Source organism: Protopterus annectens, chromosome 9.part0, assembly GCF_019279795.1.
Source record: "Protopterus annectens isolate FY-2018-M chromosome 9.part0, PAN1.0, whole genome shotgun sequence".
Lineage (NCBI taxonomy): Eukaryota > Metazoa > Chordata > Ceratodontiformes > Protopteridae > Protopterus > Protopterus annectens.
This window is the reverse complement of record NC_056743.1, coordinates 95,423,829-95,441,268: the sequence shown is the minus strand read 5'-3', so window position 1 is coordinate 95,441,268 and position 17,440 is coordinate 95,423,829. Positions and strand designations below refer to the sequence as shown.

General features: G+C 43.7%; 1 protein-coding gene across 2 annotated transcripts in view; it reads right to left on the bottom strand.

Moving 5' to 3' along the window:
* Window positions 1-17,440, bottom strand: part of ATG13 (autophagy related 13) — a 1,186,869-nt gene that overhangs the window by 304,397 nt on the left and 865,032 nt on the right. For both annotated transcript variants that reach the window (XM_044082606.1, XM_044082607.1), the window contains one exon: window positions 6,153-6,270. In XM_044082606.1, coding sequence (XP_043938541.1) covers window positions 6,153-6,270 — 118 coding nt within the window. The remainder of the gene's footprint in view (window positions 1-6,152; window positions 6,271-17,440) is intronic.

Below are 17,440 nucleotides of genomic sequence, written 5' to 3'. Positions count from 1 at the left end.
ACGTGCCTTGAACCATCCTGTCCAGATAATGCCCCCCCCCACCCTATCTGGGAGGCGTCCGTGGTCACTGTGGCAATGAGGGAGGGGGGCAGAAGAGTCACCCCTGGTTCAAGTTGGAGGAGAGGAGCCACCAACGAAGATCTCGCCGGCAGGTATCCGTAATGAGAATCGGGTAGGATAAGGGCAGATCTTGGTATGACCACTGGGTCGACAAGTGCCACTGGAGAATTTGCATGTGTAATTTTGCCAGAGGGACCAGAAGAATGGTGGCTGCCATCGACCCCAAAAGCTGAAGGACCATCCTGGCTGGGGCTTTGCTTCGGGGTAGTAAGGCTAGGACTTGGTTCTGTAGTATCTTTATCCTCTCTGTTGGAAGGAATGCTCGCATCTCGACAGAGTCTAGCTCTGCGCCTATAAAGGCACACTGTGATGGCAGCAATACAGACTTTTCCCAGTTGAATGTAATTCCTAATAGATGTCCTAATTCGATGGTAGCACTCACGGCTTGAATAAGAAGATGTCTGGTGGGGGCGGTGAGGAGCCAGTTGTCTAGATACGGAAACACCTGCAATCCCAGATGTCTCAGGTGAGCCGTCACCACTGCCAGACATTTGGTAAACACCCTGGGGGCTGTGGCGAGACAAAACGGCAGGGCTCCGAACTGGAAGTGACTGGCTCCTAGGCGGAAGCGTAAATGTATCCTGGACGCCCTGTTTATCTTGATGTGATAATAGGCGTCCTTGAAATCGATGGAGCACATCCATACTCCTTTTTCCAGCAATGGGAAAATGGATTGCAACGTGACCATCCGGAACTTGGACTTCTTTACGAAGCGGTTTAGGTGGCTGAGGTCCAGAATGGGTCTCAAGTCCCCTGTTCTTTTCAGCACCAAAAATAACTTTAAGTTCCTAATCCGGTCTGGTCTGCGGGAACTGGCTGGATGACTCCCTTTCCGAGCAGCTTTGCGACCTCTATGGCTGCTTGATCCCGATGACTGGGTGGCACGTCTGGGATTTTCCTTGACAGTGGAGGGGGACGGATAAAGGGAATGGTGTAACCTCCGGCGATGATACGAAACACCCACTGATCCTGAGTGATGGAACCCCAGGCCCTTGGATGCTCCGAAAATCGACCCCCGACTAGCTCCAGAGACGCACAGTTGGGCAGTCCCCTCAGGGACGTTGGAAGGAGGAACCACGAAAGGATTCGCGGTCTCCTGTGTTGCGGGGGCCTCCGCAGCCTCTAGGGCGACATCTTCCAGAATAATTCCCCCCTCCTCTGCCTCTGAAAGGGGGTCACTCTGATGGGCAGGGAAAGACTTTTGGGACTTTCTGAACCACATCTTTCCTCCCCTCTACGCCTTGGGATAAGGTCTCGAAGGAAGTGAAAAACAGGCCCCAACGGCAGACAAAGTCTTGCCCTCCTGCTCGCATCTAGTGAGTGTGTCTTTTACCTTGGGTCCAAAGAGAGAGGACCTGTCGAATGGAGCATCTGTGAAAGAAGACTTGAAAGCCTTTGCAAAGTGACACAAGCACATCCCAGGCTTGCCTCCTAAGGGCTACGCCTGAACTCGCTGCCCTACTCGCCCCTTTGGCTGCATACGATATGAGCCTCATGGATGAGTCAACAAATCGACGAAAGGGTAGACAGCTGGGCATTGACAGACTGTGTCAACGCCTCAGGCACGTTACCCGACAGGGTATCTCCCAACTCCTTTATGAGATCCCTTTGGAGCCTCGTAAAATGATACAAATAATTCAGCGACCACAGGGTAAAGGTCGCTGAAGTCAGGGTACCCTTCCCGTACCTATCAATGCTCCTGGACTCCTTGTTAGGAGGATGGATAGACATAGATGCCTCTGCCACATCCTGCTGGGTGGCAGACGCCACCACCATGGCATCCACTGGAACTCCCTTGGTTAGAATCTCCTTGCCAGGGGGTGCGGATTAAAATTTGTTGGGGCGAGAAGGAACTGGCTCCACAGAGTCAGGGTGCTCCCACACCCATCGACAAATAAGGTCCAGTAATTCATCGAAGGGTGGAGATACCCAGGAGGCGGAGGGTTGGGCTCCGAAGGCCTTGAGGAAGACCGACTCCTCCGCGGAAGGGGTTTTGGACGGCCAGTCACCACTCTGTCTCAAGATCTCCAGGACATTGGAGAACGAGACATCGTCAGAGGACGACTTCGGGGACACTTTCGCATCATCAAGGTCGGTGTCCGAGGTGACAGACTCATCTGGGGAGTCTATGTGCTTCCTCTTGCACAACTTTTTCCTGGGGGGCTCTTCAGGCAAAGACTCTGAAGGCTCCTCGGAAAAAGGGGGAAGACAGGGGGGCACCAGAAGCTCTAGTTGCCGTGTCTAGGTAAGGAGTCGCAGATTCCGGTGAAGTCACTAGAGATTTGTCTAGTGCACTCCTCATAGCCTCGAAGACGGGTCCACCAGAATATGAAGAAAGGCCCGCCTGCGAGACCATGACCAGTGTCCCCCTAGCCGAGGCGCCAAGGGGGAGACTCGGGGCCGAAACCAAAAGCCCCGAGAAATCCCCCTCGGGCTCATCCGAGAACACCCGAGAACCGAAACCCCTGGAAGGAACAGAAAAGGTTGGAGCTGAAGACGGCGCCGACAGACTGGCAGTGGGTCTCGGAACCGACTCAGGAACCTCACCTGACTCTGCGAACCCAGTCTCCAATGACACCAGGGTTGTCGGAGGAGGAAGAAAAAGAATCAAAATGGTTGGTTCCGGCTGCTGGGCTGGAGCTGAAAATAATTTAGATAAGACAGGTGACTGGAGGAGCCTCTGGACCACCCTATCTAAATCAGAATCTGAAAGCCTGGAGGACCTGGGGGAAACAGACGGGGGGGGGGGGGTGAGAAACTCTTTCAACCGGCTCCGAGGCAATGCTGGAATGTCAACTCCTAATCAGCTCCAGAAGGATCGGAGCCGAGGATGACTCGATTAGAACTGAGACCCCCTTCGGCGCCGACGGTTTAGGAGTGGAAGAAACCGACCCTGGTGCCAAAACACTCACCTGTGGCTCCGAGACTAATGGAGCCGAGGAAGGAGACCGAGACTTAGATCTTCTCTCCTGCGGCTCCGAGACCATTGGAGCAGAGGAAGAAGACCCAGACATAGATCCTCTATCCTGCGGCTCCGAGATCAGTGGAGCCGAGGAAGAGGACAAAGACTTAGTTCTTTTTTCAGGCGGCTCTGACAGACTTGTCGGAGCCGAAGACTTCTTTTTCTTCGATTTCGAAGAGGGAGAAGAAGATAAAGTTTCCTCAAAGGCTGGTTTTAATAAACCTTTCAAGATCAACTTATTTTTTTCTCTCCTGTAGTACACGAGAGGAAAAGGCATGGCAAACACTGCAAGATTCTTGCAAGTGTTTAGCCCCTAAGCAATACACACAGATGGCATGACCATCTGTTAACGACATTTTGTAGCCACATTTCGAACATTTTTTAAAGCCTGACGGCTTATGCTCTTTTTCTTTGCCAGACATGACCCACAAAGCACTCGAAACACAAGGAAAGGAAGGGAGGGAAGAGCTCTAACTAAAACGCTCGACAAGAAATAGGGCAAAGGCCCTCTAACTCAAACGGGCCTAGCCCGCCAAACAGAAGGAATCACACAACACCAAAAACAAACACAGCCAATCACAAGGTAGTACAGACGAAGATAGCTATTAAAATAGCTGTTTGGTTATAAAATGTTTAAGCTAAGAGCAAAAACGACCCAAAAAAGGCCAAAAAGAAGGGTACTTAGCCACAGCCAAGTCGAGACCATGTCGTTACTTCAGAAGCGGCAAACGAGATTGGGGGGTTTAGGCGTGGTGCATCTTGGGATACGGGGGTTGGCCCAGCCAATGAGAGACTTCGTGCTAGTGTATCGGCCGAGTTGGAGCCCATCAGTTATGAATGTAGGTGAGATAGGATTGCATTACATCTAAATGTCTATCAAAAGCAGAATACAAAACTTCACTTTTGACATCATCTGGGAGGTTCTGACAATGAAGCCAGGGGAAATTCCTTAAAACAGTGTCAGTAGTCTTGGAAGTAGTATCTGGCGAGTCATAAACACATTTCAAACAAGAGTGGCTCTCCTTTGCCCACTTAGAGGACCTCCTACAGTTGCAGAGGATATGGCTAACCCCTGGCCCTTGGTGGCTGTATAGACTACATCACAGGGATCCAAAGAAAAAGATGAGTGGTGTGAAAAAACAACTTTGGCCACAGCAAAGTCACCCACCTGCAGATGAGGCAAATTACCAGCCTGTTGTGGTGGCAATGGCTGCTTAACAAAATGTTTCTGTGGCTGGAAGAAGGTACAATCAAGGAATTAAAAGTTTGATTTGTGATCAAGCTGAAAATGGTGCTCGCTTCTCAGAGACGTTGAGCAGCAGTAGTCAGTAACGCATGAAATTAGCAAGCAAAAAAAAAAAAAAAAACTTTTGTCCTAGGGAAAAGAGCACTTAAAACACTTTCTTCACTCCCAAAAACTAAAATAAACACAGTTCATCCACAAAAAAAAAATTTGTTACATAAAACTTTTTTAACCACAAAAGCAAAAAAGTGCACTCCTGTTTAAAAGTACATAAATGTCAAGAGACAATCAAAGAGAATATTTTTTTCCTAGTTTAATAGTACTTCTTTTTCACAAAAAAGTTAATTAAACAAGCAAAAAAGTAATGTGGAAGCTTTTTCCCTGAAGGGAACTTTTTACACCCAGCATTAGCCGACTGTCAAAACTTGAAGGCTAGCAGAGGAGGGCTCTTCTTAGCAGCAGGAAAGCTCACAAAGGCTTGGCACCCAAACCTGACTTTTTAGACAACTCAGCTGAAACTGACTAATGGTTTGGGTACATGGAAAGTGCTCTACAGCTTTGGAAACAGTCCAGCAGTTATATCTTATGCAGGACATAATGCATATAGCTAAAGCTACAGCAGCAGTGATCAGTTTGAAGAACATCAGTGGTAATGGGGGTTAGGGGGTAATCAAGGGTAAGGCATACAGAAAATCTTGACATTTTTCTGGGAGATGGCCTCCTGCAATCAGTAGCTGCCCATTGGGAATCAATGGACCAATGAAGTAATGGCAGAGCAGATGTTGCCAAGGAAGAAAAAAACAGACCTGGATTTTGCTCAACAGAAAGTCAGAAATCACACTGCCTGTCTCAGGGGATAAAGCAGATAGGGACGTGAAAACTGAAGGCAATGGGTCTGGGGGCAGATTAAGCTGTATCTGTAAGAGACTGAGGCTGTAAGACCTATGCATGACTGGCAAACTTGGATACAGCACATGCTGCATCCTTGTAGACTCTTGCATGATTAACAATGTTTTTTACTTCCACTTTTCTATTTCAGTGTTTTTCGTTTGGCAATGTTCTAGACTTAACTTTTCTAGTAAATGGTTCTTCTCCTGGAAAAGAGGAATATGACTCATGGCCCAGAGTGAAATACTTAATGCTCTAAGAAGGGCTGGAGAGTTATGCACAGTGAAACAAAGCTACATCGAACAGTGCTTCCATCATTAAAAAATGGATGACTCTCTCCTAGAAGATAAAGGTACTGAAGATGTTAAGGTCTGGAGAAATATTTCTCATGCAGCCACAATTGGTGGTGATCTTTTCGGGAACATCAACCTTGGAAATAAATCTCCCAATAAATTTGGAATAACCACAGCAAAACAAAAAAAAACAAACAAAAAAGACTTTGAAATGATTCTCCCAGCCTGTAACCCATTCTCTAGAGGTCACCTGGAAGGAGCTTGAACACTCATTATGTCAAACAATGAAATAGTATAATGTGTTCTCCCTTCACTACTGAGTGACATGCTGATGTCCTGGGTGTGAGGAAGAGACTATCTTCTGCAGCTGTAGAAGTCAAGTTTGGAAGATGGATGCCCCCCCCCCCCCCCCGCATGCTAAGTATAGAGAGTTGTACCATAGCAGTGGTATTTCTGATGAATTTCAGTGTGACAGAATCTGATAAAATGAAAAAACAGGTTTGACACAAGCTGCCTGTTAGTGGCTTTCCAGCAAAACAATACGAAACTCAACGGAAAATCTTGTAGTAACTAACCGTTTTTGTAAATTCAACATCAGTATCAGATAATCTGACTGGATAAATTAAACAGATTTGACAAACATTACCTGACTGGAAGGCTTGTTCACAAATGCCCCTACTTTTCGAATGAAGTTAGCATCCAGAATGTCCTGAGGTGTTCCATTCTTCCCTTCTCCACTGTCTGATAAAGGCTCAGTATCTTCACTATAAGAAAAGAAACACTTATGTAAAGACAAGTTCAATGGCTTTCACATATATAATCAGTGAAGCCTGGAAAATGTTGCCCACATTCCTCTTCAGATTTTAATACTCTCACCGGTATGAAACCACAACATTGCCCCAAGCAGTTCTAATTGACCTTTTAGGCACTTAATCATAAACACACTCCCTAAAAACTCAGAAAAATAATTTTAAAAACTAAGGAATGTCGAGTTCAATGGTTAAGCAACCACTGCGACCGCATGTTCAGTAGCAATCTCCAGTAAGGATCCCTTTTAGTGTCTCTTTCTGCACTATGAGCAAAACCTTCTGAATAAGATCTAATGGAGGGAAGGCAAGGACAAACTTCTCTCCTCCATAACACAGAAAAGCTATCTTGTCACAAATGGCAGGCTCTGGCATGGCACAACAAAATCCTGTAAGCTTTGAATAAGAAGCCTTGATAACGTAATTCATTACATGAATTAAGGCACTTGCTAGGGAATTATGAAATCTAATCAGGAGCAGCCAAGTCAACAACAGCCCTTTCGCAACTGTCCAGATACAATAAAAAAAAAGAAAGTAGTGTGCTTATCCACAGACTGAAGCATGGCCAAAAGAGTGACAAAAGAAAATCCCTCTTCTAAAAGATACAGAAATATACTAAACAGCATTAGAGGATCAGACTCCATTGTTTTCTGGATGTGTGCAGTACAAGTGTATAAGGGACGCAGACATACAAATACAAACTGTACAGCCATAACAAAACTGCAAAAAGAAAGAGATGCTAAGGTCAGTAGGGTTTGATTTGTGATTTTTTAACTCAAGGATTAGAGTGTATGACAAGATTCTTTCATGCTTTCTAACAAAGCTACAAGAAATGTGGCAGTCAGCATTAAGTTAGAATATTCAGGTATCTAACTATTCAACATTAACTACTTTGTGGAGACCCATAGTCTGCAATCAAAAAAATTCCAACTGCTGCATTGGTCAACAAAAATCACATTCCTTAATATGAAGGATGGCTTTTTTAATCATTCAGGCAAGCTATGACTATATGTTGTGAAACTATCTTTGACTCGAAGTTATATAACCCTTATGCTAACTTTCATTTCATATTTATTACTTTTTCTTAACCTTGTAGCTTAGTGTTAGAGAAGCTAATCAGATTAAATAAAACAGGTTTGACTCGCATTATCTGACCGGGTATACTTCGTGTGTGATGCGACAACATTTATCAAAAGTCATTCTATTAATGTTACTTTTATTGCTTTTCTGTTACATAACTCTCATTTTTTCATTCTGCACAGTATATAAAAATGTCTACCAACTTATTCATGTTTATGAAAACTGAATTAACAGCAAAAAAAATGATGTTTCTTAAGGAATAATAACAGCAAACAGTTAAGAAACTCAAGCCTGACATTTTCATATTAACCAGTGAGAAAGCTGAGCTCTCTAAACCCTTTCAACACTGCCAAAAATGAAGGCTACATAATAAATTATAACTGATGTTTTTGGACTCACCCTGACCCTATGGACTACTAAGAAAGGTTCTTTGCACATCAGTGCTTGAACCTGTGACACTCCTAGTTGAAGAAATTGCCACATGTAGGGCAGTTATCTCTGCTCAAAATGTGGTTTTCTTAATTTTTCTAGGACACAGTTCAGATTCCACACAGGACCAATTTTCTTTCCCAGTGGTATCAAGTGTACTAGACCCTTTAAGACATGTTTGACTGGTAATAGGCTAGCTAGGAGTGGATCCTAAGGCAGACAGGCTGAAATTGCTATTAAGTATACAAGTGCATGGCCAGCCTGCATGTAAGAGCTCACTAAGACACTGGAGAATCAAAGACACTGATGTAGTGTCCTGACTCCTTCCCAGGCACCAGAATGAAAACCAATTCCGTTTGGATAGATAGGATTATGGTAGCTAACTTCATCAGCTCTTTTAATACATCCATCTGTGGGGCTATGTCTTCAACCTGCTGAAATGATCCACCACTGTATTTTTTTGACGGGTACGACTTTTGACAATAAAAGCGCATTCATTCCCCAAGGGAATGGCACTGCTTCACAGTTTATTACTTCTCGCATCCCTGTGGGTGATGCTGCACTACCAGGAGGAGAGTCATTATGCTGAAGAGAACCAAGATTTTATTTCTAAGCCTAACATCAACCCCCTGGTGTGTCACTGTGCCTGCACATGAGAATGAGTGGCAATGATGAGCAGCTTAAGAAAGTATGTTGTCTCTGAACCATAGAGCACGCATGCCTACTCATATTTTCCTGCATCTTCCAGACTTGGCTTCCTTTTTGAGCACCAGCTTCCACCAGAACTCATCAAAGAAACTCCGCAGGATAGCAATACTCATCCCCTCTGTCTGTACCATCCAGAACCCAAGCATGAACTTGGGTCATCAAGGCTGTAAGTCAGGGCTTCAACTCTCTACATCTTCAGTGAGGTAAATCTCCCCCTGTATTCTAATGAAAGAGTAAGCACACTGCATTTACAGTCACATGAGACTGTAGGGTTAGTTTCCAGGCAGTCACAGTAAGCTTGCAAAAGGGTAAATATCCCTTCCCTGCTTGTTGATATACCACACAACAGTAGTGTTGTCTGCTATTGCTTGAAGGAACCCTCTGCCCACAAATATTTGAGAACTTTAAAAGCCTGACTCAATACCATCACCTCTTTTTATGTGCTTCTTCTTCTAGGTTGTAGTCTATACTCCCTGCACCATGAATTTCTAAGTTAACAGTCCCCAAGGCAGGTATAAAGCTAGTGATGTCAGAGTCTGGTTGGGCGTTTCCTGAATGAACAGGACTCTGATATTTTGCTTGACTTGTTTGGGACATCATTGTAACTCCCTGGATGTGCAGGGAAATATGGGAATCATCTCTAATACAAGCTGCTAGACTTGGCTCTCAGTAGACCTGATATACCACCAGAGCCTTCTCACAGGCAAGGTAAGGAAGCAAGATAACCAGACAGTTCCAGTACTAGCAGTAGGAGCAACAGGTCTTATAAAAAATGAATCTACAATCGTATTTAGATATGTTACCGATACACGTAACTCCGTACGAACTGCAGAAGGAGTTATTACTGGGCACATCGCGGTTGCTGCGAAGAGCACTTCTGGCTAAATAAAAGATTGAAACAACACTAATTTCATGACATTTAATCATACTTTGACTAAGGAATGGGGTCCATTCCCGTCATGGTATTAGAAACCCAAATGATTTGGAGAAACTAAAAAAGCAAGGTAAGAGTCTGAATGGAGAGATAATAAATCAGCAAACAAAGGAGAGTAGTTACTGCTGGAATTGAACTCATCCTTAAGTCTGGGTGAGTACTTCCATGAGGTGGACCCTGTTTTTCACAAAATCTCACCAGCACAACACTGATATATAGACTGCATTTTACAAAGCATATATCACAGAGAGATGTAGGTTAAAAATAAAAATAAATATTGAGGATAAAAAAATTATGTATTGTTACTATTATGCAAGAAGATATATGAAAAGATTAAGAGAGAGATTACAGGAAAGAAAAATACTTCCACAAGAAAAATTGTCAGACGTTTCAAATGTAAATTTGTGTTCATTAATACAACAAATCCATGAAAAACACTATATAGACCAATAAATCTTGTGCCATTTGAAAAAAAGAATTGACTGAGGAAGTAGGAAAATTTAAAGAACAAAATCTACAGACATTGAAAGGTATAAAAGAAATATTGACATGGGAAAGAAAGAGAGATCTGATATGGTGCAATATTTACGCAAAGTAGAAAGCCAAATTAATTAATACAAAAAAGGCAGCCCCAAAGATATTTGAAGATAACTACAGGGCAAAGCATCCAGATATGGAAAATTTCACAATAAAAAAATCAGAGCAGAAAGAGGGAATGTACAACAGAAGATTAGTCAAGTAGAAACAAAAAAAATATATACAAGCTGAAGTTATGGAATGCTTGCAAAGTAAAGATTTTAGTGTAGAAAGTCTAACATGGGTTATATCACAGCATGATGGAACAACAGGTCCCCAAAGTAAGAGGAAACAGGAGGAGGAAATACCTGAAGATGAAATATGGGTAGGGGAAAGAAAAACAGATTTAATATGGTGCAATATTTATACAAAGGAGAAAGCAAAGATAATCAATACAAAAAGAGCAGCACCAAAAATACTTAGAGAAATACAGGCAAAAGCATCTGGACAAGGAAAATTTTACAGTACAAAAAATAAGAAAACAAAGCGGAAAAGAGGATTAGTAATGGAGAAGTTAAAGTAATAGAAACTGAGGTTATGGATTACCTGTGAAGCGAAAGATTTAGTGTAGAAAATTTAACTCGGGATAGAGTAATAGACACCCACCAGTGGAGCAGGAAGCATCTGATCAGTTACCATATGAAGATACTTTGGAGCCCTCCACAGGAAACCAGTACAAACATTCAGTTGAAATTGGACAGCAAGGGAAGGGACAGGAAACTGTGGCAACTCTGACACAGTTAATGTTGTGGAGTGATAGGCCAGTCAGTGAGTTCCCATATAAAAGAGCAATGAATGACATAGGGTGAAACTGAAGTGAACGTGGCAAAGGAAGATGCTCTGGAACTTTCTATAGCATGCCCGCAGGAAAAGGAGAACCAAAGACTGTGTGCCCTCAGTTTAGAAGAAAATGCTTTAAGTGAAGAGTTGCTTGATTTAACAGAGGTGGGCAGACATATTAAGATCAATGAAAGAAACATTCTACAGATGGTCAATAAAAGAAAGTTAGAGGTTTGACAAAACAAGTGAACAGTGATTAGGACTGTCAATAGAGATTCAGCTAATATAACAGAAGTAAATAGGATATATTACTTTGCAGCAAGTCTTACCACAAGAACACAGGGTAGTAAGGGAACGGAATGGGAGAAATCAAATGCCATCATAAAAGTACTGAATAGAGAAAAACTTTAAAGCAAATTAAGACAAGAAGTGTCACTGTTAGAAGAGTAGAAGGAACAGATCAACAAAAATACTCAGAAAGACACAGATGATAAAAGTAATACGCAGTATTATAACAAATTAGAATATATCGTGCACTACCGCAAATAATAAACTAAAAATATCACCACAAGAAGAAAAACTTAGAAATTATGTAAATAAATATAAAGAAAATTTACAAAATAAGCAAGTTACTGATGACCCAATTTTTTTTTTTACAGAGAACTGGGAAACAAGGCAAAATTAACTGAAATACCATTAATAAAAGAACAAATAGATACATTTTGGATAAACATCTACAAAGATCCTGTGGAACACAGCAGAAATTCTAAATGGACAGAAGTAAAAAAGTAAAATAAAGAATAAGAAGTTCAAATGTACAGGATATGAAATGGGATGAAGTAACAGCCAAAGAGATTGAATCAAAGTTCAGAAAAGCTCCTAATTGGAAAACCCCAGGCCCAGATGAAGTACCTAAATTCTGGCTAAAAGTATTAACATCTTTGTATGAAGATTTAGCCATGAGTAAGAACTATTTACATGCGCACCCTGAAAAGACATAAGCCTGGTTATCAGGAAAAACAATGCTCCTACTTAAGAGCAAACCTGCAAGCTGTCCTAAAAAAGTACAGTTTTGTACCTACCATAAATGTAGATGTTCAAGTGCTAATACAGCTGCAGTAATCACAGATGGGTTTTCTGCCGTCAGGCAGGTCCTCGGTCGGCTGAATTCCAAAGTCTAGGTCCGGCGTCGGTTGCTGTCGCTTTCTTTCCTGACGTCAGTGAGGCAGGGGTATATAAGACACAGCCGACGCCATTTTCTTCAGTCTTTCTTGCCCCAGATGTCAGGTGCCCCCAGTAGGAAGGCAATACATAAATTATATTTATATACATGCAATATAATCAAAAATCAGTAGTTGCAAGCAAATATACCATAGAAGGATAACCCAATCAGGTTGTATGAAGAGGGGTTAGGCCCCAGGCCTTTACCAAGAGGGGAAGGAGGGAGGGAAAACTGTACTGCAGCTGTATTAGCACTCGAACATCTACATTTATGGTAGGTACAAAACTGTACTATGTTCATCGTGCATACAGCTGCAGTAATCACAGATGGGTAGAATCCCAAAGTTACGCACAGGATGGTAGGCACTAGGTGGAAAGTACAGTTTTGTACCTACCATAAATGTAGATGTCCGAGAGGAATGCATCTGCAGTCTTAACAAATGGGTTGTCCTGTCGTCAGGCAGCCCTTGATCGACGATTCCAAAGTCTGGGTCTCGCTTCCCCTGGTGTCGCACTTCACCCGACGTCATTGCGGCAGTTATTCGGGTATAAAGGCATCAGCCGACGCCATTTTCCTCAGTGTTTCTTGCCCCAGATGCCAGGTGCCCTCTTGGATGGCTAAATTTGGATAAATGCCAAAGTTTCCAAATTGTAGAGAGCAAACACATAAAATAAGCATGTATGTACATATATACAAACAAATACACCATAATAGATCCCCCCCAAGCTAGCTGAAGATTGGCAAATACCCTAGGAGTACCTCAGAGGGGAAGGAGGGTGGGTAATCCTGACTGCAGATGCATTCCTCTAGGACATCTACATTTATGGTAGGTACAAAACTGTACTATGTCCTTCAAGGATGCATCTGCAGTCTTAACAAATGGGTAGAATACCATAGCTAAACTAGGGGAGGAGGAAATGAGAAGAGATTATGGTGTAGTTAGGATCCCTTGCAAAACAGCAGTGGCAAAGCCAGCACGGGATCTAGAGTATAAAGGTAAGTTATAATGCTTGGCAAATGTATGCACGGAGGTCCAAGGAGCAGCCTCTATAATGTCCTTGGTAGCCACTCCTCGTAAGAAAGCTGTGGTAGTGGCTGTAGCCCTTGTGGAGTGAGGCCTGATGTTCTCTGAAGTTTTCTTTCCATGGTAGGAGTAACAAAATCTAATGCAATTTCCTATCCATTTGGAGATTGTCTGTTTAAAAATAGGTTTTCCTTCCTTTCCTGCTGCATATGCTACCAGAAGCTGGTCAGTTTTTCTATTGTTTTTTGTCCTGTCCAGGTAGTAGCGTAATTGCCTGTGTACATCCAAGGTATGTAAGAGTCTTTCTCCCCTGTTCTGTGGGTTGGGGAAGAATGTAGGAAGGTGGATAGCCTGATTTAAAGATACTCTGGATACCACCTTAGGCATAAATGTAGTATTTGTTCTCATGGACACTCTGTCTTGCTGGAAGATTAGGAAGGGTTGCACTGCCATTAATGCCTGTAGTTCAGAGACCCTTCTTGCTGAAGTTATTGCCAGCAGGAAAGCAGTTTTCCAGGATAAGTATTGTATTTCTGCTGTTGCTGCTGGTTCGAAAGGGGGTAGAGTCAGTTTTTCTAGCACAAAGTTCAAGTCCCATGCGGGCAATGGAGGTTTCCTGGGAGGTTTTACATTTTTGATTCCTCTCAGAAACTGCCTGAGCAGAGGGTGCGAGAAGACAGGAGGATCCAAGCTGTACTCTGCTGAAATAGCTGATGCATGTATCTTGATGGAGGAATAGGACAGGCCTGTATGGAAGAGCTCCGCCAAGTACTCCAGGATGTTGGCTATGTTCACCAGTGTCACATCTTGCCCCTTTGCAGTACTCCAGATGAGATATCTTTTCCATTTTGCTGCATAATTCTTTCTTGTTGAAGGCCTACGAGCCTCCAGGATTATGTCTTTAACCCTTTGGGATAAATTTGGGTTAATTGCTGTTATGTAATGTTCCAGGCAGTTAGCTGCAGAGTTTTTAAGTTCGGATGCAGAATGTTGTAGTTGTTCTGTGTCAGTAGTAATGGGATTAGGGGCAGTGTCCATATTTGTCCCCGGGACATTCTCCTCAGAAGTGGATACCAATGTTGTCTTGGCCAGGCTGGGGATATCAGAATGATCCTCGGACGTTCCTCTTTGATTTTGAGAAGCACCATGTGCATCAAAGGTAGTGGTGGGAATGCGTATGCTGTCAGGTTTTTCCAACTGAAGGATAGGGAGTCCACCTTCCAAGCAAGTGGGTGGTAAGTCCTTGTGCAGAATTTCTTCAACTGATGATTGAAAGGGGATGCAAACAAGTCTATTTGTGGTAATCCCCATTTTCTTGTGATGGTTCTGAAGATGTCCGGATGCAGCATCCATTCGTGGGCATCTGTTGTAGTTCTGCTTAATATGTCTGCTAGAATGTGTTCCTTCCCTGGTACATAAATTGCCTGTAACTGAATGTTGTAGCTCAGAGCCACATTCCATAGGTCCAGTGCCAACCGGCATAGAGGGTATGAGTGTGTGCCTCCCTGTTTGTTGATGTACCACATAACTGTGGTGTTGTCTGTCCTTATCATCAACTGGCCTTCTTGGAGAAAAGGTCTGAATGCCTGGATTGCCAATTTTACTGCCATCATTTCTTTTAGATTTATGTGCAGATGCAGCTGGTCTTGAGTCCATAGGCCTTGAAAGCACTTGTCCATCATGTGTGCTCCCCAACCGAGGTCTGAGGCATCTGTTGTGATGGTTTGTCTTGGTTGACTTTTGCAGAAGGGCAGTCCTGTGTTTGATTGACAGGCCTGAGCCCACCATAAGAACTCTTGCTTCAGGCATGGGATTATTGGAATTTTGGTTTCTAGGCTGTGCTTGTGCTGAGACCACAAATTCTTTAGGTACCACTGTAGCTTTCTCATATGCAGCCTGGCATGAGGTACCAGAATTATGCAGGATGCCATGAAGCCTAGAGCTTGTAGCACTTTTCTTGCAGTTAGATGGCTCTGCTTTGTTAATGCCAAGAAGTAGAGAGGAAGTTGCTCTTTCTTTTCTGTAGTTAGAAATGCCATTTGTTTTGATGTGTCCAGTTCTGCACCCAGAAAGTTTATTCTTTGGGATGGAATCAGCCTTGACTTTTTTGTATTGACTGTATATCCCAGGGCTTGCAGCAGGTAGATGACTCTTTGTAAATCTTCTGTGAGTTTGTTTTTGTTGTCCACTTGTATCAGGCAGTCGTCCAGGTAGGGATAAATTTGAATTCCCTGAAGTCTGCAATGCGCGATTACTGATGCCAGGCATTTCGTGAACACTCTGGGCGCAGTAGATAAGCCAAAGGGCAATGCTGAGAATTGATAATGCTCTGATCCTGCAAGAAATCTGAGGTATCTTCTGCAAATTGGTCTTATGGGGACGTGCAGGTATGCCTCCTTGAGATCGAGAGTTACCAGCCAAGACTCCTTGCCCAGCATGGGAAGAAGCTGCTGTAGGGTCAGCATTTTGAATTTTGGAACAATGAGGAATGTGTTTAAAGCGGACAGGTCTAGAATAGGTCTCCATTTGTTTTCTTTTCTTGGTACCAGGAAGAGCCTGGAGTAAAATCCCTTCCCTTGCTCCAGAAATGGTACCTTTTCCACAGCTCTCATTCTTAATAATTGAGATATTTGTTTTAGAGCTTCTGCCCTTTGAGAAGGTGGTAGGTTTGGCATTCCTCTCTTTCCTGGAAGTGTATGGAAATGGAACCTGTAGCCTTTGTCTATAGTCTGCAAAATCCATTTTTCTGTTGTAATGCAGTGCCAGTTTCTTGAAAATAATGTTAGCTTTCCGCCTAAGGGTGCTTCTAGTTGCTCCCTGGTAGGCGGTGCCACCGCCAAGTCACTGTGATTGAGTTGTTGTAGTGGTGGTGGCTGTATCCGTGCCTCGCTGGTTGTTGCCCTGCCACTGGTGACCCCTGTAGGCACCCCTGGATTGGTTTCTGCCTCTAGAGCGCCTGTTCCTGCCTCTTTGTGCCTTAGAGGTGTCCGGAAAAGACCAATTTTTGGAGGGCCAGTTCCTGCTAAACCTTGGAGGTTGAACTTGTAAGAAATCCTTCACCGTTTGCACAAATTTTGCTTTCTCTTCCATCTTTTTTAGAACCTGCTGTGCGGGGGCACCAAATAAATTGACCTTGTCCATAGGTGCATCCAAAAGCTTAGATTTGACATGGTCTGGTAATGCCTGCTCTTTCAACCATGCATGCCTCCTGATAACTGTGCCAGTCATGGCTGATCTAAAGGAAGCCTCCAGTGCATCATAGCCACATTTTAAAGAATGGTTACTAACCTGCTGTATGTTATGTAACATTTCTTGAACATACTTTTTATCTATAGATTCTTCTGAGGACAGTTTTTTAGTCAACTGGTCAAGCATAAACTCTTGATATTGAATCATATGAAATTGGCAGTTCAAAGCTCTAGCTGACAAAGTAGCAGAGGTGTAAACTTTTTTACCCCATCTCTCTAAGGACCTGGAATCCCTTTCAGAGGGGAGGGGTTTTAGAAGTAGCTGCTACAGCTTTAGGGCCCTGGGAGATAGTCTCTGGATCTGCAAAAGGAGCCTTATATAAGTGGTGATGAGTGTCCGGGACCCTGTAGTACCTATCGGGCTTAGCAGGGGCCGGATGTAAAGTATCAGGAGCAGTACAAACATCATTAAATGCATCATCAACAACAGATAGGACTGGAGGTATAGCTAAAGGCCTATGCTGTGGCAAGTGTAGAAAGGTCCTAAGCCTTTTCCTAGAGTCTGAGAAATCTTGGCCCTGCCACTGAAATTGTTCCCTCATAGCATGCAAGGTTTCCCCAAAGGAAAATTCCTCAGGAGGAGAGGCTGAAGGGATGGACTCCTCAGCATCAGAGTCTTCGTAAGGAGAATAAGAAGCCTCTGGAGGATCTGAATGATCTGAGTCATCCGAGGAATCATCTGTGGCTACTGGCTCAGGGGGCTCTGCTCTAGGCCTTTTTTCTGGAGGAGGGAGAGAGGCCCTGTCTGGATGAGGCTGGGCTCCACGAATTAAGGAGATGAGATCCTCTGCCAAAGACAGCATATGGGAACTGGAGCTGGGCCTATGAGAGGGGGGCTTGGCAGGCACAGGTTTTGATGCTTTGGCTGCCTTAGCCCTGGCAAAGGCCTTAATAGACATAGCTGGAGGAGGCCTAGCAGCTCCACGTGCAGGGGTAGAAATATCTAGGGGAATGGTGTCTGATAAATCCTGTGAAATCGCAACAGAAGGTTGGATTTCTGAAGCCGTTTCTACCAGGTTAGAAGAGGCCTCGGTAGAAGGCAAGTTTTCGGCTGAAGAAAGAACCGCTTGCTCGGTTTCGGCTGAAACCGAGACACTCGTGGTTTGCTTAACCGCGGTTTCGGCCGA